We start from the raw sequence: 26,252 nt of genomic DNA on the forward strand, positions 1-26,252 counted from the left end.
CTCCATTAAAAGCCAAAGATCTTTCCTTCTGCCTTAATGCAGCTGTAAACAACCCATTTAAATTAGGAATGCACACAGAATCCTCTCATCTGACTCACAGAGCCTTTTAAATTCAACAAAAGAACCTTTCAGCCTGGCGTTCCTGGTAGACACTATAGTGGAAGGAACAGTGAAGTCTTCGTTGTAACAAGTATTCATGGTCTAATTTGGTGGTGATTGTTTTTTCTCTTCCATAGGAAGGCTTTGGAATGATTCCCAATGAGAGGCATGCATAGAAAGCACAGCTTGCATCAAACTGGAAAGCCCACCCCAGAAAGATTCATGAGCAAACTATGGCCCTGTCAGCTCTTGCTCATAGATATTTCCTGCGGCACATATCCTTACACTACTAATTTAAATGTTCCTGGCCTTAACTCAAACCAAATGCTCAACAGGTAGAACTTAGCCTCATGTACAGCTCTGGACAATGTGTCATGATAACAGAGAACAGTCACAGAATCAGATGTGCTTTGTGACTCCACACAGGCCTGTGACCTATATCAAGTTTAGCCAATATGGTGCCTTCCAGAAGTACATGGACTGCTGTTTCCATCATCCCTGATCAGTGGCCATGCTAGCTGGACCTAATGAGAGCTAGAGTCATCTCGAGGGCACTGCATTGGCTGCCCCTGAGCTAAATGAATGCAAATGGGAGGAGAGAGGCACTATGGTAGCAGAGTCTTCCCTGGGCTGCGCCCATTCATTCAGACATGTGCAGGAAGCCTCATGCATACACTGGCCATGCACACAGAAAACTCTCTACAAGCAGTCTGATGGTGGGATGTAAGCTGGAGGGTGGGAGAGCCTGACACCACAATGCCAATATGCTCCTCCATCTAAGTATATTCATATACTCCTGTTTGAACATTAGGAGAGGATGTTGCAATGTGGCCTGTGCCTTTGGGCATCTCTCAAATGCCCTTCCCCTACCAGTGACTATCTATAATCACCTCCCCTATTTTTGGAACTGTAGAGAAGAGTTTCCAGGATGAATTGTCCTAAAATCCTTATGAATTTCCACTAGGACTTTAAAAAATAAATAAATTCACAAACCGCTGTGGCAATGTGGAGAACTGTTAGATGTCAGGGACTGGGCAGAGGAGGAGTGGTAGAGACCTCCCCAACCTGACCCTTCCATAGAAGGAGACAGCTCAGAATTACAACAGGGGTTTGAGGGAGGTCACAGCTCAGAGGCAGATGAAGGGTAGAGGAGGAGGAGGAGGAGGAAGAAGAAGAAGAAGCACCAGAGGAGAGACAGCTGGTGGACTCAGTGTATTTAGAAAGCATTCCAGACCCCCCCCTCCTAGAACACGGTGGGCCTTGAAAGTAGGAGAGCAAAGAGCTCTAAGGCAAAAGGCCCTTTTCAGCACCAGTAGCGATGACTCATGAGGAAGTGGGAGCGATGGAGGGGTAGGGTTTCACTCGGAGCAACACCATTACTCCAAGAGACTGCAATTCTAAGCCTCTCTCTGTGGATATTGAATAAAAAGCATTGGTAAGAACTTCCCTTGTCTTATCAATTCCTGGCAAGCTGTTTGCCCATCCCTAACTATAACTCGCATCATTGCTGACCAGTAGCTATGATGACCTGGGCTGATGGGTGGCTACCGGCTCCTCACCCATGGAGCACAGGATGTAGTTTAACGATTGCACCAACAGGGTACAGTCACTAGGAACAGCTCCTGTGCATGAGCACTTGAGATGGATGAGTTCTTACACCCCTACAATTCCCATTACAGCTTCCCTCCTGCCTCGTTCTTGAGAACCAACTACTCTAAAAAAACAGCTCTTCAAAGTATGGGATGTGATAGAGAAAGAGGAGAGAAATGTTTGCCCTCCGCTAAGGATCCACTTACCATTGTTGCAAGCCCAACGGCTTTCTCTTTTCATTATAAAGCTTAGCCAGCTAGAAAGCCTGCCATCCTCTCTGCAGATATTTTCATCCGGAATCGCTAGCTGATTCATTGTAGCAGATGACATTATTACTGGCGTCAGTGTAATTCAACCTGTCCAAAGGTATCAGGTAGCCTAGAATGGCATCGTTCCAAGGACCAGGAAGGTAAAAAGGCAGCAATCCTTTTAATTAACTGTAAGCAGTAACGTGGAAGTATTTGCAAACATAAGGCAATAATCTCTGACCATGTATGCTTGCCTTTTCATTTCAGGCAAAACAGAAGAAACTGGTTATTTGGCTGGGACAGGATGTCTTCATTAATTCAAAGGATCCTGCTTGTGGTGGAGCAAAGCGCATCTTATAAGATGATCCCTAAATAAAATAACATTTCGGTAACAGAGAAGAGATGTGCTTCCAGGAATACTGGAAAGATAGCAGTGGCAGTTATTTAATCTCTCATACGCATTGAACCAACAGATATTTCCGAGATATGGCATGACAAGTGAAAACAGTTTTCTGCTACTTGAAGACTTGATGCTCCTTGCTACTTCAGTACTTTGATGATACTTCTAGATAATCGGATGATGGAAAAAATTTTGAGTGTTTTTCACCATCTGGGGCTGGTACTCCAACTGTAAACTTTCCTAGAGACATTAGAGAGATGGTTGTGGCCATCCCTGCCTTAATAACCTCAATAGCTGAGTTACGGTAACACACAGCTGCTCTTGAAAAGGCTTTGGAAACTTTAACTGGTGCAAAATGCTGCTGTTATGTTGTTAGTTGTCACTAGGTGTGCAGTACAGAGCATATTATTCTGATTTTGTATGGTCTATGCTGACTGCCCGTCTGTTTCCTGGTTCAGTTCAAGAAATTGGCCTGATTTGTACCTTTCAACCCCTAAATCTTGTGGCTCTAAGTGCCTTAAGAACCATTTCCCCCATATGTAACCTCTTGCATGGTCCACTACGTATATGAGACGGTGCTCCATTTGACCCTCCTAAACGAAATTATTTGGGTAGGCATCTTTTGGTTCTCTTTTGTGGCACAAGCTCTATAGAATGTGCCTCCCCATCCTGTCCCAAAGGATGACCTATATGCATCTGGCTTAGCATAGAAGACTTGGGGCCTAATAAACCTCTTATTATTTGTTTTTCTTTATTTGCTTTCTTGCTCTATGGCTTGGAGAATCACTTTTTAAATAAAAAATGTGGTTTTGAAGTGTGTTTTGCTTATCTTTGGTTAATTGCTTTGTGTTTTTATTGTTTAATTTGGTTGTTGCTAAGGCTGCTTTGTTTCCACCTTTGAGAAAAGTGGGATACAAATCTGGGTAGTCATTCAACTAAATTTAACTCATAGTAGACCCATATAACTTAGTTATTAATTTCAATAGGTCTATTCTAAATAAAAAGTATTGGAATACCACCCATATAAAATAAAACAAGCAATTAATATCTCATTAGGCCTCCAAACAAACATCCAGCACTAGAATACCGTTAATGTTTACTCAGTATTTCTTTGGAGTAAAAATAAATTATGACCCAAGAAATGTTGATATAGTTAATTTATATATGTCACAGAATTACATATAGCACTGCAGTATATAGACATTTGCAGCTCACATGGGACCTGTCCTGTGTGTTGTATTCAGTTTTTCCCTTCCAGCCTACTTACAGTAGTAATTGTAAGAGCCACAACATGCTGCAAAAACAGGATATCAGCTTGTGTCAAAAAGATCGGAGGAGGTTTTGAGGTTTTGATTTTTATCTTCACAGACTCTGCCTCCCCACTTTTTCTCTCTGTGTTTGTCTTACATGCATTCCCCAAAGAGAAAGAGAAGAGATGGCAGAGGCCGAGACACCGCTCTACGCAAAGATCTTGAACAAGTACAAAAACAGGACGACCCAGTCCTTACTGGAGCCTCTTTTGGCCGCTGAGTTCCCTGTACACACTGCGTGAGTACCTCTGGAGTTACATTGCCATAAAGCCCTCTCTGATCTGTTTGCAAAGTTTAATCTGTAAGCTAAAAGGCTGTGTGGAGCCATCAACATCACGGAACATCCCCTTCTGTATTGCAGCAAGCTCGGCTCTTGGGTTGGGTATCACAAGAGACTTATGGGTATGCTTAGATTTTCTTCGGCCAAACCTGTTGAAGGAGATTATATGACATAGTTTTACCATAAAGTCATGATGTATTGTATTGACCAGTACGTTGCCGCTGCATATTGTTTCAGATTTGCCACGGCAAGAGCTGTAAGGGAGCCTGAAACCCCAGAATAGTTGGGGGTTGTTTTTGTTTTTATATTGTGATTTTATGTTGTGAACTGCCCTGAGACCTGTGGGTATAGGGCTGTATACTACAACTACTACCACTAATAATAAATGCACTATGAAATAAATGACTCCTGTGGGGAATCTCAGCTCTCAGTGTGCTTAATAATAATGCTAATAGTAATAACTCAAACATTTATAATTTATGTGGCACCTGCAGCTAAGCTCTTGACACAATGTTTTAAAAAGATAGGCCTTCCCTAGTGCCTTGCAATGAGCTCCCTAATCTAACTCATGGTGCTTAGTCACATCTCGTGGTGACATTTTGAGGGAGTCCTACCTGGAGATAGCTTCTTCACAAGCTGGAGCAGTAACCATTTTTGCGGTGACACTGGAACACTGAGATGGATGGAACAGCAGAAAGCATAGAGCACCTTGCTAAGGACTATGGTGGGCATGTGATGCACATACAGTGGTACCTCGGGTTACAAACACTTCGGGTTACAAATGCTTTGGGTTACAAACTCCACTAACCCAGAAGTAGTACCTCAGGTTACAAACTTTGCCCCAGGATGAGAACGGAAATTGTGCTCCGGCTGCGCGGCAGCAGCAGGAGGCCCCATTAGCTAAAGTGGTACCTCAGGTTAAGAATGGTTTCAGGTTAAGAACGGAACTCCAGAGCAAATTAAGTTCGTAACCTGAAGTACCACTGTAAGTCCATGTTGCTCACTTGAGGATAGAAATGTTTAGGGGAGTATACCATGCAATTCACTTTTTTTTATTATGATAACGGCAGCCATGCAATATGTTTCAAATTATGGTTCCCAAATGAGATCTGTGTGTCAGAGTAGCTCAGATTGAATGCTCCATTTGCTTGCTTTTATTCTTTCCTACTGTACTGCCTATATTTATATGCTGTCGTTCTGCCAAAGCACTCAAGATGGCTTACAGTTTAAAACAATGGCTTGTGATTTGAAAGACGTGAGAAAAAGGAACAGGAAAAGAAGTTGCACACATTCTGAAGTTACACACTCAGGATTTTCTTCTGATCTCTTTTGAAACTTTGTGTCTCTAGTACTTGGATAGTTGTGCTTATTTCTCGTATGAATGGACCTGTATGATCACACATGAGCAGTGTTTTCCATACACAACATCCAACATGGAAACATTTTGCAGGCTTTCCGCTTTTCAGTGATCCTGGTATGGTGTCTGTAATGGTCATCTGGCACGTAGAAATTAATCAGGTTAAATGTTTCAGGGAGGTAAAGTGATGGAGAAAGCTTCACCAGTTTAATGTCTTCATGTCAGGCTGCTTTTAAAGTCACAGGAACAAAACCATGAAGAGAGGGAAGAGAATGAGACCCAGAAGAGTGGGTGTAATGTTTAAGCATATAAGGCTACAACATTTAGTTGATTAAAAAATCTTCACATAGATTTAAAAGTTTCCCCAGTTAAACAGGAAATAGATTTTTAAACTTGAACTATTTTTAACATCATTGCTTACCAAAGTAAACCACAACAGCACAGGAGATGGAGATTGTACCTGAGAAGAGGCACTCCCCTTTCCCTGTCATGTCTGCCTCTTTTAACCAAAACAATGGGTGCTTCTTTCTTCATAACGATAGTTGAGTCACTGACAAATTTGGGAGAATGAAAGTATTATCGACTAGGGGTGAATGAACGTGTCAATTTCGATTTTCTAAGTTACTCATTTTTCCAATCTTATATTCAGTTCTCCACATTTCTGCTGCAATCTGCAATTATTATTTGCCAAAAAAATCCTAATGAATATTCTTTAGCATTTTACGGTGATTTTCTAATAAACCCATGTTTGTATATAGTTTTGATTAATATATACATTTTTGCAAGCCATTTTCCCGAATAGAAAGCATTTTTGTTATTTTTCACTAATGTATGTGGGTTTGTTTGTTTGTTTTTGCACATTCCTCCCTATTGTATGCATTTTAGTACATATTATTTAACTGGAGAACTTAATCGTAAAATTCTGGGAACTATGAATTTTGAGAGATACCTGTGTTTCAGATTCTGTATTGGTTCGAAAACTGCAAATTAGATCATCTCTTATTAAAACATGGAATAAATTGGATTTCTCATCCATCTCTATTATCAATTCACGAGGCCGTTCTCTACCTCCTATCGGTCCAGCTGCCAAGGCCACATACACACAACTTCTCTGTCTCAGCAAAAGCCGTATTTATCCATTGTAAGCTTCTCTGTGGACTAGGGATGGGGAATATGTGGCTCCCAAGATGTTGTTAGACTACAACTCAATTTTGCTTGACCATTGCCCATACTGGCTGGGGAAGATGGGAGTCAGAGTCCTACAAAATCTAGAGGCCTACAAAAGCACACCTTTCTACTGCTGTTATCCCATTTTTGCTCATCATGTCTGTTTGGGGGTTTGCTGAATCTCATGGTTTTTTGTGTCTGGCCAGGCTGGAATAGCAAAACTGATCAGTTAATGAATCAAAACCCATTATGGCAAATCAACTACAATTTCTTTATTCAGGTGAAAGTCCTGGTGTTTGGAAAGTGGAAAATCTAACAACTTGCTAAAATGCAAGATAGGCAGCCATATTCTTGGTTTCAGAATCTAAATTTAGTCTATGTAGTAAGTCATTATGTTCAGAAAACTTTCCCACAGCCAAATACCAGAAGTGCAGCATACTGTTCAAGTGTGATTGTGGCTTTGTTTTCACATAGTGGGTTCATTGTACTTTCCTCAGGCTAAAAGCTCTGGCAGCTACTGGGCAAAAGTCAGCAGAAGATGCCGCAAAGTGGTGAGTGTGCAAAAGCTGTACTTCTCAATGACATGAATTAGAAGGTCTTGTTCTATCTTTTGCGGGGGGGGGGGGGGAATGTTTCCTCCTAACACTGTATCTGACATTGTAGGAAATTATGCTACAAAATCGCAGCAAACTCAAATATATATTTCAGCAATGGAATGAGAAAATTCAGTATGGCAGCATGTTAGCTTTGCTAATAATAATAGTAAATTTTATTTATACCTCCCCGGCCAGAGCCAGGCTCAGGGCGGCTAACACCAGTAAAATTACAGTAAAAACATAATAGGGGGGGGGGCAATTTAAAATACAGGTTAAAATGCAATTTAAAATGCAGCCTCATTTTAAAAGTAGCCCATAGATCAAAACCATAAGGGGAGGGAAACATAAGGGTCAGACTGAGTCCAAACCAAAGGCCAGGTGGAACAGCTCTGTCTTGGCTGCCCTGTGGAAAGATGTCAAGTCCCGCAGGGCCCTAGTCTCTTGAGACAGAGCATTCCACCAAGTCGGGGCCAGTACTGAAAAGGCCCTGGCCCTAGCTGAGACCAATCTAACCCCCTTGAGACCTGGGACCTCCAAAATGTTGTCATTTGTGGACCTTAATCCCCTGGCCCTGAGCCTTCTTCCCTTGGGGATTCCCCAGCTGCTGCCTCCCACCATTCCTCTGCAACCAGGCAGTGAATGACTATGGTGACTGGTCTGTTAGGGCAAATGGCGCTCTGCCCCACCAACCTCAATCAGTTCCAGCCAGCAGTACAACCTCTTTCAGGATGGCGGACACCACTCCATCCTGCAATGAAATGTTTACCACCCCCTGAGCCCAACTATTCTTCACCACCTCTGCTGAAAAAAGAAACTGGTGGGGAGTTTCCCCACCACTTTGAGATCACATCCTTCCTTTCTTCTTTGGCAATTGGTTTTATATGGTTTTAAAAGTGAGTCCATAAGTGACTGTGAGGCCAATTCTGGACCCACACGTCCTTCCACAGTGGGGACATAAGTTTCCAGGTGGGAGTTGATCATGGTGAGGGTTTGTCAAGCGTGCCTTCCTCTTAGTGCATTTCTCCCTTTCGTCCTGAGTTCGAGCGTCTTCAGAACCCGTGACACCTTTGGTAAAGGCTGTTCTCTAACTGGAGCACTCGCAGGCCAGTGTTTCCCAGTTGTTGGTGTTTATACTACATTTTTTAAGATTTGCCTTGAGAGAGTATTTGAACCTCTTTTGTTGACCACCAGCATTACGCTTACCATTTTAAAGTTCAGAATAGAGTAGTTGCTTTGGAAGATGATAATCAGGCATCCACACAACATGAGCAGTCCTATGAAGTTGATGTTGAAGAATCATTGCTTCGATACAGGTGATCTTCGCTTCTTCCAGTACACTGGCATTATTTCACCTGTCTTCCCAGGTGATGTGTAAAATTTTTCGGAGACACCATTGATGGACACTTTCAATGAGTTGGAGATGTAGTTTACTGCTCACAGAGCTACAGTTCTCAGCAATCTTTAAAAAATTATGGTTCCCAGGATTTGGGGGTGGGGAGCCATAGTGTGGGTGTGACCTGTATGTTAAAAATGCCCTGCATCAGGTCCAGCACATACACGAGGAGAGGTGAAGCAGCTGCCTCAGGCAGCAGAAGCCCCCAAGGCAGTGCCCCTGCAATTACTGCCAGAGAAGTGGGGCCAGCATGTGTGCCAATTTCTGGTGAGATCACTTTGTACCACCATGCAGCCTATGTACATAAAGTGTGAATCAGCTCTTGCAGAAGACCGTCATAAGTTTATAATTTCATCTCTACATTGTAGGTTGCATTCTCACTGCAATGATCCCTCACTGGAAGACCCAATCCCTCAGGAATATGCCCTTTATTTGTGCCCGACGGGCGCTTTGAATGACACACTGATGGAATTTTGGAAAGAAAGCAAAAACCAATGTGGGAAAAACAAAGCCCATGAAGTTTTCCCACACATCACACTTTCTGAATTCTTTACGGTGAGTGAACAAAGTATTTATTGTGATGACAATGACTGAAGTCTCTTGATTTAAGCCAAGATCAGCCCCAGAACCTATTTGCAGTGCTTGCCATTTTTTAATTCATCCAGTTTTACTTGCTTGTGTGCCTTGTTCTCATCATCTTAAGTGTGCCATTCCATCTATTTCCAGTGTTCAGGAATGAGTGTTGTTGCTTGCTTAGCCAAAAAAAATACCACCGATTTACAACCTGGAGAAGCTCCAAAATTTACAGAAGTGCCAAAACAAAAAGAAAAAACCCTTTGGGTGGGGGACTCTAAAGGGAGGGGGCTAAAACTGGCTAATATGGAATTAGCATACTCAGTGACCCTGAAAGGTCAACTGAACATTTTGAGAGCGTGTGAGAAAGCAGGTGGGTGGGTGACCGTAATGGAGTCTTTTGGAAGAGGAAATGGCTGGCTGAAACACTTCACTGCAGAGTTTTGTTGCAGATCTCACTTGTAAATGGTGCCTGTGGCAAGGGGGTCCATTGAAAACCTGTAACTGGTGGGTTTTATTTCAGTGTGAAGACCAAAAAGTTGATGGCTTGTACGAAGCCTTGAAAAGAGCAGGCGACAGGTTCTCTGGTTACTTCCCGGCAATCATTTCCTTATCACTACACTCCTCCAGCACCTACATTGGCTTCTTCGTTAGCGACGGCCCTGCAAATGTCCTCAAGTCATTTGCTGCAGCTTTTGCTTCAGAGGCTATTGTCTTAGCAGGTAACTACTTTGACAAACTCGTTGTCACTGTTGAGATTTTCCCTGTTTCATGCTGGCACACATAAGCAGAGAAGCTGCCCTCTCCATTTCAGTTTCATGAAAAGTTCTGCATGAGTTTGCATATTGTACAGGTCGTCTTTTTTCTGACATCAAGCGGCATCAGGAACCCCCTTCTTGTGTGTAGCTTTGTGAGTGCACTGGAGCCTGCAGGTGTGTAACTGCTTGCAATTCTACCCACTTACCTGGAAGTGAATCCCATTGAATTCAGTGGGTAGACACCCATAGGATTGCACCATAAATTGGAGCTATAATGCATTTTTTTTAAATGACTTTTTTCAGCATAGTAAAAAAAAGTTATAGAATACAACTCTGGGAATAATAGAATGAAAACTAATTTCATCCTTCAATACTATTTGACAGTTGTTGTTGTTGTTGTAGATTGCTGTGTAAAACCTTCAACAAAGCAGCTCCATCTTACATTGGCCAACAAATTTTACCCTCACCATCAAAAGACTTTGGAACAACTGGCGAAATCGGTCAATTCTAAGCAAAGCTGCCAGTGGACAGCAGTTCTGTATTCCAGAGATATGCGCTTTGTACATTACCAGGTGTGTACACTACAAGATACTGAGGATGTGCACTGACCATAAGGCTTTCCTTATATCTGTATCTGTAGTTTTGGAAAGTAGATTGATCTGTTTTGGATCCTCTCTGTGTCTTTCCAGTTCAATTCATTATTTGGAATCAAATTAGATCTGTTAAAAACAAAGTCCCACTATGACCCCCAATTCAATATTATGGGGTATCTAAAAATGGCTCTACCCATCCCCCATTCACATAAGTGGGTGAAATTTGCAGGCACAGCAACCCTTTTTGAGTGGGTTAATTGTAGGCAGATACGTTCAGGGGTTTGATTCAAAGCACCTCTAAAGTTTAAATTTTTTAACAATAGAAAAGCGTATAACTTTTTAAATTTTCTGTTAGTAGTGGATGGAATTTGCTAGCAATGTTGCCCCATCTGAGGAGATGACACTTGCTGAATTTCAGATTAATAGCTGCAGTTGTCTTCCTGCAAGTGCAGGCTTTACTCTTTCAGGGTGGCTACTAAAGGAATAATAGGATGTAGAGATGAGAAAGGGGCATGGATCCCCAGGAAAGACTAGGCTGGGTAAAGTGCAATCCCTCAGGAAGGACTCTGTTATTCCAAGAGGAAGAAAATGTTTTGTTTATCATTACGTTAGGTATTTTGTGTTTTTATACTATAAGCTGCCCTGTGGTCCTTGGATGAAGGGCGGTATATAAATTAAGTAAATAAATAAATAAGGCTTGTTGGGGAAGGGGCTTCTGACACAAACGCTAGGATTTGGAGGGAGATATCTCTATTTACTTGCATAAATCCACATGAAAAACAAACAGTGTTTAATTCCCTCTTCCACATTGCTGTGATTTGAATGTCTGGGGGAAATAATTCACTGTGTTTAAAAGCTTGACCTGTCCATCAAAATGAACGATCTGTCACCTCTCCAACTCATTTCCTCCCCTCTCAAGCTCTGGACATTTCCCTAGTTTTGGTTTTCATGTGTGCTTTTGGACAGCTGAAGCCACTTGGAAGCTTAAAGAGTCTCCGAGTTAAAAGTGTGGTTCAACTCAGAAATGTGAGAAGACTCTCTGAATAAATTAACACCCATACTAGATACCTTACTCTTTGAAATTGGAAAAAACTTTCTGTGGGTGTTTAGTTGGTTAGATATAGAGTGCTCACCTTCGTGATAAGCTTTTGGCAATGCATCGCTTTATTTTCATTCACGAAACAGAAATATATCCTTTCTTTTAGTCTGGCTATGTGGCATTCTACTCTGAAAAGTCATTTTGCTTGCCAGGAATTTTCTTGGAGAGCCCCAGATCCCTTGCACAAAAGAGAGGCCTCAGGTTCCGAAATTTCCTAACAGTGTTTATGCCAGGGTTTCTCAGACCACTGATAGATATAGCACTAGGGGTAGGTGAAAATTTCAATTCAGTTCACATTTAAGGGAATTTGCACACAATGCGTGAACCACAACACAAATTTGCACTTCTCTGAATTTTGCAGTGCAGTTCTCCAGCCAAGTAAAGTGTACAAAATGCATATGTGGGTGTATAAATGTGTATATTAGTGAAGGTAACATGCAAAAAATAACAACATTGTATTAGGGGAAATTGCTTTTAAAACTGGTTTAGTAAGCAAATGTGTGCAAATCTATGTATTCTAGGAGAATATTGCACTAAATTGCTGGTGAATTTTCATGAGCACTTTTTTTAAAAAATGCTAATTGATATTGAAATGTGGGGAATTGAACTTAATATTTGGAAAACTGAGAAACTGAGATAAATAAAAAAATGACATATTCACCCATCCCTGGTTATTTTTTTACTCCCACCCGTTTTTCTGAATTAAAGCTGCACTTTAGCCTTATACCAAAAAAAGATTTATTTTTAGTGTGCATTGAGTGAATATACAGAGAAGAATATATGAAAGGCAGAGGCAGGTTGCTGTGTGGGGTAGAACCTCTATGTTAGCTTCTTAGCAAATGCATCATTGTAGCTTACCAGGAGGGAAAGGGGTCAGGTGTCAGAGAGGTCAGTACAGTGCAAATGCCCTGACAGAGGAACTGGTTTGGTTCTGTCAGTGCATTTGCACTGCACCAACTACCTCAGCCCTCTCCAGTCCAGGAAACAACAGTGACCCACCAGCTAGTGCAACGGTTTCACCCTTCTTGGTGAGTTGCTCAGCTGAAAAAGGCTTTTAACCTTTTTGTGATAAGCAGCTGTTTTCCATGACACATCATACTAACATAATCAGATCATCGCAGTTATACCATGAACAGTAAAGCATGTGAGCTTCTCTTTCATTGAGCCCTAAGGTTCCTCCTGTTACAAATATAAGCTGATTCAATGTCTCAAATAAAGTTGAAGCAGATGTCAGCAATGTCTCTGCTTTTCCTGGATCTGACAAAACGTCTCTCACATTATTGTTCTCCTCTTCAAAAAATAATAATCAAATTCTCTTAGCTTTTGAGGGCCCTGTTCCAGTATAAGCCTCAGAACATTGATGAACTGATGCTGAATGTTGGGGATCTGGTTTATGTTGACCGGGCAAAGCAAACAGAAGTTTGTGAAGGCTGGGTGATTGGCATCTCCCACAGAACTGGGTGCCGGGGATTTGTTCCTGAAAATTACACAGAAAAAGCCAACGAGTCAGATACCTGGGTCAAACATAGGTTAGTATTACTGAGCTTCAGATTTTTTTATGGCATATGTGCAAACTATTCCATATCATTCTCCACTTGTATAAGAGTTGAGTTGTATTACCCTTCATTTTTAGTTATTAAATCAACCCTGTGCAGATTGATCACTGTATAATAGACAATAATGTAGTATTCCACGATGCTGCATAAGTGCCGGAAAAGCTGCATAAGTTCAAGAATTATTAGCAAAGCAGCCAACAAATAGAACTGGGTCCAGACTTTGCATCCCTTATCTTTAGCATGTCAGTGCAGGCTCATACAGTCATATGTCGGGTTGTGAACGTGATCCGTGCAGGAGGCATGTTCGCAACCTCTTACTAAGCACTCTAGAGGCTAGCATTATCTTTCTCAGACCTAGACACTAACACAGTCTTTCTAACAAGGTCCTTCTAACTCCCACACTCAGCTTGAATATTTGTAAATAAACAGATGTCACACAACCACCATACATCTCCATAAATCACAAGGAAAGTGGCACTTTAAGAGGCTGCCCTCTTTACCATGTAAGAAAATTGTGAGCACAATATAGCAAATACCCCTGGAAATATACATTGGCTATATTCAAAGATTATCTGTTTCTACAGTCTGCCATATTGTTATTTAGAGAACAATTGTGGGCTCAACCTTCTTTGTAGAGATCAGTGGGTTTGGTCAGCCTGGGGGTGGCCTTAATGTCACATAGCGTGGACTTTGTGTTTGGTTTCAAAAAGAAGCGTGAGCCTGGATTGCTCTACTGTTTTATTATCCCTCTCAGTCATTGGCATCCAACTTTCTTTTACAGAGAATATATGTTCACTCTGCATTCTAAGAATAAAAATGAGTCTTGCAATAAACTGAAAAACCCAAATCCTTTGCCAAGAAATGCAGGCAAAACACTTCCTCTTCAGGTAACTGGCTTTTGAATGTCTTCATCCTATGGAGTGTGCATGAATGCTAGTGTAAGAAAAGCTGCTGCACAAAATAGGTTTGCGCAAGTAAAATTTTATACAGTTTTGGGGTTTCACCATCACATGGAGTGTAACATTAAGAAACCTGCCTAGGCAGAAGGATTTCTGTTTTCAGAAGTGAACCAGTTTTCAAAACCTTGGGGAAGAGATAGGGAACCTGTGGCCCTATGGGTGCTGTTGGACCTCAATTCCCATCACCCCAGACAGCATGGCTGATGGTCAGGGGTGATGGGAGCTGTAGTTCAACATCTGGAGCATCGCAGGCTTCCTATCCCTGCCTCAGGTCTCTCTTATGCATTATATTCAGATCTCCACAAGGCAAACAGTTATTGTAGTCGGCGTGCGAAAGCATGTTGCTTTAATAGTCTGCTTTGTACTCCTAGACTACGTCGTCTTTTGGTGGATTTATCATAAAAGCAACCCCCAATTCAGAATGGAGAAGAAGAATCGGCATTGTGAGAATCTCAACTATCCAGCATATCTAGCTATGTTACAACCACTAGCCATGATAGCTAAATGTGAACATCATGTTCAGAGGCAGCAAGCATCTCACCCTATTTGTGAGCCTCTTAGAAGCAGCTGGTTAAATTCTGCTGGGGACAAAATGTGGTTCCCCCCAGATGTTGTTGGATTCCAACTACCATCAACCCAAACCAGCATGGCCAATGGCCAGGAATGATGAGAGGCTCAGAGATTCCCCAATCCTGCTACACTATATAGGCCAGACTTTTTGATTTAACATGGAAATTCCTACATTCTTACCACGATCTGAACTTGCACCATTTGTCCTAGTGACAAGAGTGTCAGTGCCACTGGTTGATGCACTTAAAACTTATAGAGGTGTCATTTTGTAGAGGCCATGCCAGTGCAGCATGGTGCGAATAATACTTCTGCTCATTTAAACTTCTGGTTATCTAAAAGTTTCTGTCATTTTAATGAGCAGAGTTGTAATGCAATTTCTTCCAGCTCCCTGGGAAAAGCACAGTCCCAAGAGGCCTCTTGATTATTCGCCACGGAGAAAGGGTAGATCAAGTGTTTGGGAAGTCTTGGCTCCAGCAGTGTTTTGATGCAGATGGTAAGTAGAAGGTTGGGGATCTGATACAGCAGATTTGACCTAAAGCAATGTATCATATTAACAGTAATGAACAAACAAAAATGATTAGCCCATCTGCTCCCTGGAAACCCTGTTGAGAATGGAAATGATCTCTCTGTGAGTTCCCAAGTTGCCTTGAGTTTGAAATGGGTTAATCATGAATTAATAAAGCAGCATTTTCAGGGGCTGTGCAGCTTATGCATCAGACTCTAAAATCAGTAAACGTAGGCTAAGATAGGGTCTGGAAATCAAGCCTTATGAGGAACAGTTGAAGGAGCTGGGTATTTTAGCCTGAGGCGATATCAGATAGCCATCTTCACATATCTAAAGTGCTGTCACATGGAAGATGGAGCAAGCTTGTTTTCTCCTGCTCTGGAGGGTAGGACTTGAACCAATGGATTCAAGTTACAAGAAAGGAGATTCCAAGGTTGTGGACTCTCCTTCATTGGAGGTTTTTAAGCATAGGTAGAGTGGCCACCTGTCATGGATGCTTTAGTTGAGATTTCTACATTGCAGGGGGTTAACCTAGATGACGCTTGAGGTCATTTCCAACTCTACAATTCTATGATTCTATTACTCTATTAGATGGATGGGGAATTGAGATTGTAGTAGTGGTGGCATTCTAAGGACACCTAGGCCATAATGGATTAAAAGCAAACCTAAGAGAAATAAAATTAGATTTCCTGTGGATGTTCTGGCATTAGTTGTAAAAGCATTCTGAATTTGTTCCAGGAAAATATCATCGAGCTGACCTCAATTACCCCACCAGTCTACCAAATCGAAAAGATAGCATCAAGAGCTTTGAATATGATCCTCCTTTATCATGTTGTGGTATTTTCCAGTCTAGACTAATAGGTAAGCTAAACAGAAGTTGGGACAACAGAAAGAAGGGCTTGGTGGTTCAGATTTTCCATAGACAATCAGAGACCATGCTGGCAGTAGCTTTCCAGAACTGTAAGGTGGACGTGGTATCTCACCATGAAGGTATCCAGCCACAATGAGCTTGTCCACCATAACAGCATTTAAGTCCAGTTCATATTGGATAACACAGGTGTCCTCAATCCATGATCTCATTTTCATTAATGACAGCAAAGTTTCTCACCAGAAATTAGCATCTTGTTTAACCAGAAGCCTGCATGAACCAAACTTTGGTCAAAACTTAAAACAAGCAACTACTTCTTGGCAACACTGCCAGATGTATTTGGGTGCCTTTTGCCGAACAGGTGGAAGATCTTGGTCATGGAGAAGGGCGTTGCTCAGGGCTGGCCAAAGATATATTGAGGCAAATGACAAGATGCCCACCTAAGTTCAGCACTGGTAATGGGAAAGTGTTCTCCACTTTAACTGAAGGCTTCAAGCTAGCTTAGGGAAGCACAGGACCTGGCGTGGTACACACAGCTTTCTCCTCCAAGTGAGGGAAATGGCTGGGGGGCTCGGGAGGAATGGCCTGGAGCTGCTCAGCTTTTAAGGCTGAGAATGACCACCTCATTCTATGTAATAATGGTAAGGGCAGCAATGAATTACTGGATAATATAGCACTCTATGAAGCGCTTGTGTGGGCCATGGAACTTCCATTTAATTTTACTTTCAGCTTACTTTTGGAAGAGCAACAACATAGCAGCTCACAAGGGCTGTAATGTGGGGCAACACTAGTAGAAAGACAAACAGTAACTCAGAGTTAAACAGAAATAGGTGTGAATATATTTCAGGCAATACAATGGCACCCTTTACAGAATTGTTTAACGAGAATCATAAATTTCGACCCAATTTCCACAAAGACTCTAGTCTTCTTCATTGCTTCTTAATTCAGAAAGTATCCCTTGTGAGTCCATCCATTTCAATTGTATATTAGAACACAAACCAATACATATGGGAATGAAAGCCCCCACCCACAATCCATATGAACATGCTTTGAACCCATATTTTCTTTTTGTGAAGGATTTTTTTGTGCTTCTTCATTCCCAGGAGAAGCCCTGCTTGAGAAGGAAGTGGTAGTTAGCTGTGTCTACTCTTCCCCAGCACTACGTTGTATCCAAACTTCTCAATATGTATTAGAAGGTAAGTGACCCTTTCTGAAAGAAGGGATGTATGGAACCAATCAAGGCTGAAGTGGTATATTTTTAAGGAGAAGCATATTCTCAGGGCCAGTTATACCGCTAGGCAAAGTGAGAAAGCCAGTTCAGGCAGTTGATTTGGTTGTTCTGGTGGGCTGCATGCACACCGTACATTATGGTTACCAGACGTCCATGTTTCCTGGGCACAGTCCCCGGATTTACAAATCTGTCCCCGGACAAAATCCATCCCCGGAATGTCCCGGGATTTCATTTAATGTCCCTGGATTTATATTTTAAGTGTTGTAGATTTATTAGTAGGGAATGAATGTTGTGTGATTGGTTCAACGGCACAAGACACATCATATGGGGACTTCTGGTGAAGCAAAATGGCGGGCGCCATGGCAGTGAGCAGCTCCTGAAGCCAGCCAGACCGAACTGCGCTACCAGGCTGACTCCGGGCTGCTGAGACTGCCGCTGCTGAGGGGGAACCTGGGATGCACAGCGCGTCAACTGGGGGAACCACAGACCCCCCCTCCGTGACCCAAATTGAGTTGGGAACGAGAGCGCCCGGCCACCCAGTCGACTGCCCAGCGGCGCTCCAGGGCTAGGAAAACCCTGGAGCCAACGCAGGGAGAAGGAGGAGAGGAGAAGGAGAAGGAAGAGGGAGAAAGAGGAAGGAGAAAAAAGAGAGGAGCCCCAACCTTGCCGTCGCTGAGGAGAGGTAGAAGAGCCCAGGCCCGGCCCGAGCCTACTCTATGGTGGCTAGCGCTCCAAGAGAGCAGGCCGGTGCCCAGATTAAGGCTGCGCAACAGAGGAGACCACAGAAGAGAAGATATAACTTTTTAAAAAATAACTGTTTTTTCTCTTTTAAAAAAAAAACTGCCCCTGGATTCTTTGAAAAAAATCTGGTAACCTTACCATACATATAAAGCACATTATGAGTTTTCTTTCTACAATCAAGTGGTATATAAATTTTATGAAAGAAATAAAATACCGTAAATATTTCCCCCAACAAATCCTGGGAACTGTTGTTTGTTAAGGGTGCTAGGAATTATGTACCGGGGGGAAATTACATTTTTCAGGATTCTATGGGTCTGCATGCAGCCTTAATTTTTTACCGTGGCATTTTTACTGCTGCAGAGGGAAAACAGAGCTGTTTTTCTCAGGGAGAGAAACAGACAGACAAAATAATTAACCTCTGGGACATTACTTATTGCAGATCACACCACATAAGACTTTTCATAAGACTTTTTGAAATGTTTATTGAATGCAAGATTTGGTCTTAAACAGGTTCTATATGATTTTCTTTGTTATAATATTGGCTTTGATTTTTGCAGGGCTTCAACTGGAACAAAAAGCCAAGATTTGTATAGAACCTGGACTCTTTGAATGGACTAAATGGGAGATAAGCACAGTTGTTCCCTCTTTTATGACACAGAGAGAATTGACAGAGGCCAATTACAGTATAGATACCACATACAAGTAAGTGCTACAGTTACAGAAATCCAGTTAGCATATAAATGTACAGGTTTCACTGTACTACTTCCCCCAGTCCTGTTGCTGCCAAGCTGCTCATGGCCAAGCCATGGTTTGGCTTAGCGTTCTGCCTGAACCTCCACCAGCCAAACCACAAGTGGGAAACCAAGAACAAACCTTGGTTACAGCTCAAGGTTTGTCTGGAGTGAGACAAACCATGAGCATGTTTCCAGAATGGTGCCTAAATGTTATGATGTGAGTGACTACCCAGTGCTGAACCAAACACTTCTCTTTATGGTCATCAGAATTAACAGAATGTAGCAAGTGTGTTCTTATTCACTCAGGTAGGATAGTCTCTATTCATTGTCAGATGTACAGTAGTATTAATCATTTAATACTACAGTCGGGAATTAGATGGGAGTACTGCAAGCCAACTTCTAAGAAATTCAGCCCAATTCTATTTGCTCCTGTTGTCATTGTGGTTTAGTGGCTACTACAACATCCTGTGAAAGGCAGACCTGGGAATGGATGCTTCACTTATCTCTGCAAGCATGGAGTAATTCCTTTGCTTGTATTCCTTGCTAGAGCAAGGCTGTGCTAGTGCTAGAAACCGAGGGCCCACATTTGTGTTGTTGGCCTTAGGACTGGAGCAAGAGAAGAAAACCCATTCCTTGCTTCTGCCCAACGGAAAGCCAGTTGTTGGCTGATAAACATTAAAGTTGCCTTTATGCCTTGCTTATGTACTTTCCAAATGCATCTAGATGGTGACTGCTGGAAACAGAATTTTAGATGAATTAGATTACTGGTCTGATCCAGCAGGGCTGTTCTTAAATTCTTAAGTCCTATGTGTCTAAGTGATGTCCTTATTTATTTATTTAATTTATTTATTATTTAGCAAAATGTCTACAGAGTATCCCTTAACTGTAAGAAAATCTATAAGCTGCTGCTGAAGAGGCAGCACCAGTGGCTGGAACAAGCAAGTGGTATGGTGTAAGGGGAGGTAATTGAATCAAGGAGACAGGGACACGGGTGGCGCTGTGGGTTAAACCACAGAGCCTAGGACTTGCCGATCAGAAGGTCGCGGTTCAAATCCCCGCGACGGGGTGAGCTCCTGTTGCTCGGTCTCTGCTCCTGCCAACCTAGCAGTTTGAAAGCATGTCAAAGTGCAAGTAGATAAATAGGTACTGCTCTGGTTGGAAGGTAAACGGTGTTTCTGTGCGCTGCTCTGGTTCACCAGAAGCGGCTTAGTCATGCTGGACACATGACCCGGAAGCTGTACTCAGCCAATAAAGCGAGATGAGCGCTGCAACCCCAGAGTTGGTCACAACTGGACCTAATGGTCAGGGGTCCCTTTACCTTTACCTTATGGTGTAGGGGGAGGTCATTAAATCAAGGAGACAGGGTCTTCTTGGGCTTGGGCACCTAAGGCCAACTCTATGCTCTGTTATAGTATGCAGACAAGAGCATAGAAATAAGCTCTTCCAGTGCAATAAACCAATGCCTCTTTTAATGAGCTGGACAGCAGAAGGGAAGTGTAGTCTTGTCTCATTGCAACTAGGGTTTGGGGGGAGAGGGGCAGGAGAAAACCAAGATCTCTTAAATCAATGAGGTTGATAGTACTTCCGTTATAGTGTATAATGTTGTCATATGACTAAGCTTTATTTGCCCAAGGGCCATGTTATCTCTTACGCAGCCAATACTCTCTCATGTATGTACTCTGAGGCAGACACGTAGACACAGGCACACTGTGTCCCCCACCTGCCAGCTGCTCCATGCCCCCTTCCATTCACTGAATGATCAAACTGAAGATCAAGGAGGGGGTGATTTGCATCCCCATCCAAGCCCTGGGCCTCACTTATCCTAGCACTATGTGTACTTTCTTTTATTTTCATTTTGCCACTGCTGCTAAAATTGGTGAGGTCTTCAGAGAGGCAAGAAAAAATGGCTCAGGGATCCAGATCAGACCCCCCCCCCCCAAACTACCCTTGATCTAGGCTAGTTGCAGAATATATCAAAGTAAAGGTAATACATTTTAAAAAGAAATACATAACAAGCAAGTGTTTGGGAAGAATCAAGAGCAGTCGCTGCTAGTGCAATGATGGGTGTTGGTGGAGACACTTTGGAAGCAAAGCAGCTTGGATTCTATGTTTAATCGCATTTCTGAACAATAATACCATATATTATAGGTACAAAAAGTCTGCATACTTTGTAAGAAGTAGTTATTCTCGCCCTTTCATCAACCGTGCTTAGTCTTCTCTTTCTTAACCCTCTGTGGCAATGGAGTTCTGTGGTTCAGCGCAGTTTGCAAAACCTCAAACAGAACAGGAAACAATAAGGAGCACAGGATCGATTGTAGCCTCGCAGCTTCCTCTTGGAGTCCTTTTGGCAAAAGGCTGCGGTGAATGATTCAACTGTGGAAATTGTTCAGCTGATAAAAAAAAATGACTTGGGCTGACCATGTGTGTGCTCTGGGAGGGGGTGAGAAAACAAGTCTTATCTGTTTGTTGTATGACTCAGCACAGAACAACATCCTCAGCTTTAAAGGGAGCTGTTAGCAAAATCATCCCCCACTCCCTTTTATCAAAAGCAGTTTTACAACATTGTTATTTTCCAACCCTGGGCACCTTGGAAGGATAGAAAATTGATTACTAAAACAAAATAATAAAATAAATAAATCTTATAGAGGGTTTTTGGGGGGGCAGGGGGTACAAATCCAAACAACTTCTATACTTCAGTGACCTCAGGGCAGCATGTTTTGCTCATCAAATCCCATAAGGCTTGCTGGAAAAATATTTTTCTTTGTTGTTTGTTCCCCTTATCAAATCAATCCATTTATTACCACCAATAGACCAAAACACAGGAATCTCAGAGAAAAACAGATTCAAAAGGGTAACATAAATACTTTTATATAAAGCTACAATAATTTCAAGCTAGTCCCTGAAGATGCTGTTTCAGATGCTGGGGTTTTCTCTTGTTCTCACCACTACTGATAGAAATTTAGGCACTAACAGCAATACCTTTGGGGTTTTATCTTCCATCAAATCCATTACAAAACAGAAGGACATGTTCTATAGATTCTACCCCTTGATTATAAAGGGGCTTCCCTTTATAACTGCTGATCAGCAACATCAAGTCTCTTTCAAAGGTGATGAAAGTGCCTCTTAAAGGAGGTTGCTGTTACTGCCAGTCAGCTTAGTAGCTACGGCAACCTCCTTTGACTTTTGGCAGGTATCATTCACCTGACTCATGATGACAGGTGAGTGATTCTGCCTACCTGTCAAAGTCGTCCCATACAGGGTTGGGGGAGATAAGGATCTGGCCCACTGGCTAAATACAGTTCCCCACTCATGCTATAAATGAACAATTTCCTAAAACCATCAAGCAGCTTAAGTGATGGAGCCTGGAATGGCATTCAAATGTTCCAAGCCTAACATTTCCTTTGAGCCAACGAATGTTAACCAAGTGGATTTCGTTAACAGGTGTCATTTTCCTCTTTCTTCTCTGATGGCATCCGAAAGCTATGAGGACTATGTGAACAGATGCTCTGCAAGTATAAAACAGATTGTCGGCTCCTGTGCAACCGAAGGTAACTCTATGGTAACTCTTGATTTCATTGCTTTGAATCTTCAAGGACAGAATCACAAGCACAAGTTTGCTATTTTAAAAAATGCCTTTATGGCAGCCAAAATATAGGCGGGCTAGAACATATGCAGGCCTGAAGGTTCTCAAGCACCACTAGTACTCCTTCAGGGGCGGGGAAACCCAGCCAGATGAGCAGGGTAAAATAAATAAATAAATAAATAAATAAATAAATAAATAAATAAATATCATCATCATCATCATCATCTCAGTCTAAAGGCCGCATTCCTTTCTCAGCAACCTTCCAGGAGCCACATGGCAATGATGGGAGGGGCCAGAGGCAAAAATGAGCAGAGCAATGACTGTAAATTTTACCTTTCCACTGTAGGCTAGTTTCTACACACACTCCTCATACACCCCTCTTTAGCCTTCATCCAGGCAAGCAAGGGCCATTGCTTGAACGCAAGGGCACATTCCAGCCTGGCAAAAGCACACAAAGAGGTGCAAAGTAGCACAAGTGAGATGGGCGGCTTAGGGAGAGTCCAAAGGGCTGGATAGGGAAATGTGGAAGGCTGCATTTGTCCTCCTGCAGCACTGAAGTCCCCCCCCCCCCGCACTACTTTAATAAACTATTCTAAGGAGAGCCCTTTCTGACAATAGGCACCATCCTGGTTGTTGGCCATGGTTCATCTCTAGATTCCCTCACTCGACCATTACTGGGCCTTCCTGCCAGAAAGAGCGGTGACTTTCCCCAGTTCATTCGAAAGGTAAGGCTCTCTCTTATCTATTGCATTTATATCCCACCTTTTTATCCAAGGAGCTCAAGGTGGCATTTGTGGTTTTCCCTCCCCTCGTTTAATCCCTACAACTACTCTGTGAAGCAGGTTAGGATGAGAGGCAGGGACTTGTCCAAGCTCACCCCATGAGCTTCAAGGCCAAGTGGGGATCTGAACCCCAGTCTCCCAGGTCATTTCCCAACATTCCAACCACACTGGCTTGAAATAACTTGGTTGTTCAGGCTTGTTTGCCCCTATTATGTGCATAATCATCAGAGATTAAGACTTTTCTTGCCATAAGGAACATAGCTCAGTGGCAGAGAAACCCACCCCACCCCCCAAGATCCTGGAGAATCATTGCCAGTGAAAGTCAATAGTACTGAGTTAGAAGAACCAGTGGTCTGATTCTGTACAAAGCAGTTTCCTGCCTTTCTGCTCTGCATTCACAATGTTCGCAAAATGTTCGCTCTTAGAAACAGAAGAAGCTGCCTTGTGCCAAATCAGACTGGTTGCTCACCTAGCAATATTTATTTATTTTATTTATTTATTTCATGAAATTTAGACACCACTTGATTGGGGGGGGACAAAATCTCAAAGGGGTTTACAAAAAGATAAAACAATAAAATGATGGGGGAGATTAATAACCGTACCTTAAAACATACAAGTATTAAAACAGATTAAAATTACCTCAGCTTTCTAAGCATCTGTGTGGGCTTGTCTAAAGAAGAATGTTTTTAGCAGGCACCGAAAAGAGTAGAGTGAAGGTGTCTGTTTGATGTCAATAGGCAGGAAGTTCCAAAGGGCAGGTGGTGCAACACTCAACAATAAAGTTCTTACAAATGTGGAATGGGTATTATGTGGCACCTGTAGTGGTGCCAGTTCTGTCGATCGAAGCAGTTGAGTGTACACATGTGGGTAACAGAACAACAGGATTTCAGGCAGAGGTCAGTCATTACCCTCGCTTGATACCTAATCCTTTTAATTTGCAGTCAAGTGAACTGTGCTTTCCCCCTTACCCTTGAAAATTACTAGAATTTGGCTGACAATATCCTTAGTGCTGTTAGTGAAGAAAGAGGGACCAACAGCATAATTATCAGATCCTCTGAGCCACTTTATGCTGCTTAAATAACCTTCACTCCTTCAAGCCCTTGTGAGCCATTATTTGTTGCTTTTAAACGTCTCGAGTGACTTGCCCCTAACACTCTTGGATAATGAAAACTATTCAGTTACCTCGTGGTGGTGTTGGCTTATATGGGGTAACTTCCTTTCTTGCCCTAAAAAAAAAACCCATCTTGAAATCTTTTCTGCTTTACTAGATTCCTTCACTGGGCATGTGTTTCTGTGAAGAGCTTAAAGAAGAGAAGAAATGGCAAATGATGAAGCCACCAGTCAAGATGTTAACCCATGGAGCAAATGCTCCATTCAGTTGGAAGCACAACCTTCCAGATCATTAAGCAATGTTCACTCACTCTAATTGTGGATTTGTATTTTTCTGATTCAACAGAATCTCGCTGTTATTTCAAAACCTTGCTCTGCAGGCTGTTTCTTGGTCACAGCAAAATAATGGAATGGAACTTGGGAACTGGCTTTTACATTTTACGTGAAATGCGTTTATGGTTTTTTGGTTTTGTTTCCGTCTTTCTTCAACCGAGAAATAAAATCTACACATTTCACTTTTAACTGCATTTCTACTGTAATAAAGAGGAGTGGAATTTCCTCTGATTCCCACACTTGCGTCCATCAAATAACTGCAGCAGTAATTAGATACGGGAACTGTTAAATGCCTTACAGTTCTTTTTATGAAGCAAGAATAAAAGTATTGCTGTTGCTGTTGCAAAAACTGTACATCACTGATAATATCAAGTTCACATTTCAGTTCCATATCTGCAAGTGATTTCCTGAGCTGGCATTTGTGTGATAAAATCATGACGACTACTTTAGATTCTGTCCTCACTTAAATTCTAAGATGAAGCACTCTGCACACAAACACACACCTTCTCACTTCCATCTATAGACAGCATGTCTTCTGCTGACAAAATTCCATCTTCCCCTAGTCTTCCTCTCCCTTTCTTGCTCTATCACAACAGCAGATGGGAGGCATTCACGACAGCTCCTGCCTAACAGTCACTTCGGAGTATATGATTGTTTGCTTTTAAAAGACTTAAGTGCCCTTGATCCACACACCTATTTTATCCACTGTTGCAGGTCCAGACACAATGGAGTCGTGGGCAGTGGGGTCGAGGCATAATAAAGTTGCAATAACCACAAAACAACCAACTGGGATTTAAATAGGCCACAAATTTATTGATTACAGATGTCTGCAGGTTTTGGCATAAGCATTGGGTATGTATCCTGAATCAACCAGGCCAGTTCATTATTTGGCATGGTTAACCAAGGTTAAATATTGCCCTATGATGTGCATTAAATCAAGGCAACCCCTCCAAGGTCACCATTTTGGGGGTGCTATGGCCCATTGGGTATCCAGACAAAAGCACCTCTTCCTGGATCCCTTTAAGGGGATAACCAGATCCTTTGGAGGCAGGCTATCCCCTGTCCACTTAGACTAAGGATCCTGCCCAATGCTAATCTGCAACCTCCATTCTCCCCCAGCTGGCAGTAAGCAGTACTTGCCAATGGTAAAATAAGCTTGTGCAGGTTTTCGAAACACTAAAAAACCCTCCAAAACCAATTCACTGAAGGCAATAGTGGAATGAGTGTACACATTATGGGCAACTACGCCTCTCTCAAGTTCTTAAACTACAGTGGAAAACCTGTAAGCCTTCAAATGTTGCTAGACTACAATGCCCATCATCCCAAACCATTGGCCAGGCTGGCTGGGGCTGATGGGAGGTTCCCCATGTTAGTCTTCAACAACACCTTTCTCATGTCACCCTCTGGGGGAAAGCTGTCTATCTCTGTTTCTTTTTTCTTTTTTAAGCTGCCTAGGGCTGCTCCCAGATGACCTGTTTACTGGGCATTCATTCTGATTTGTTTATAGGAAGGTTATACAATGCTGCATCAAACAATCCCACACTTTTCAGTCCATTCCCCTATTAATTTCCCTTCTGCAAAAAGTCCAATTTTTTAAAGCAGGTTTGCTGCTCAAGAGTTCCAAGTTTACTTTTGTTGCATAACATGATTTTGCTGATATGCTCTTGAATCCCACTCACAAAATTGTGACTGTCTGGAAGTGCCTTAGAATATCATTAAAGAGGTTTCTGCTCTGTGGCTGGTTAGTATTTCAACCCTGGTCAGGTCAGAGAGAACTGCCAAATAGCTACACAGTGCCTCCTCTGTAAGGGCCCTGC

At 42.3% G+C, this 26,252-nt stretch overlaps 1 protein-coding gene across 1 annotated transcript; it reads left to right on the top strand.

The window, feature by feature from the left end:
* Positions 1-602: 602 nt before the first annotated feature.
* On the top strand, positions 603-24,841 carry UBASH3A (ubiquitin associated and SH3 domain containing A). Its single transcript, XM_028725636.2, has 14 exons — positions 603-3,885; positions 6,949-7,002; positions 8,809-8,995; positions 9,537-9,735; positions 10,174-10,343; positions 12,784-12,992; positions 13,801-13,906; positions 14,933-15,041; positions 15,792-15,914; positions 17,025-17,117; positions 18,451-18,595; positions 22,069-22,175; positions 22,829-22,935; positions 24,261-24,841. The coding sequence occupies exons 1-14, from the start codon at positions 3,773-3,775 to the stop codon at positions 24,396-24,398; spliced, it is 1,860 nt and encodes a 619-aa protein (XP_028581469.2). The 5' UTR covers positions 603-3,772; the 3' UTR covers positions 24,399-24,841.
* Positions 24,842-26,252: the final 1,411 nt, after the last annotated feature.

Source organism: Podarcis muralis, chromosome 4 (genome assembly GCF_964188315.1).
Source record: "Podarcis muralis chromosome 4, rPodMur119.hap1.1, whole genome shotgun sequence".
Lineage (NCBI taxonomy): Eukaryota > Metazoa > Chordata > Lepidosauria > Squamata > Lacertidae > Podarcis > Podarcis muralis.

Bases quoted from the DNA above. Each gene is read 5' to 3' on its own strand.
- UBASH3A (XM_028725636.2), top strand. From the start codon at position 3,773: ATGGCAGAGGCCGAGACACCGCTCTACGCAAAGATCTTGAACAAGTAC. The intron at 3,886-6,948 runs GTGAGTACCTCT...TACTTTCCTCAG, and splicing joins GAGTTCCCTGTACACACTGC to GCTAAAAGCTCTGGCAGCTA. The intron at 15,915-17,024 runs GTAAGCTAAACA...CTTCATTCCCAG, and splicing joins TTTCCAGTCTAGACTAATAG to GAGAAGCCCTGCTTGAGAAG.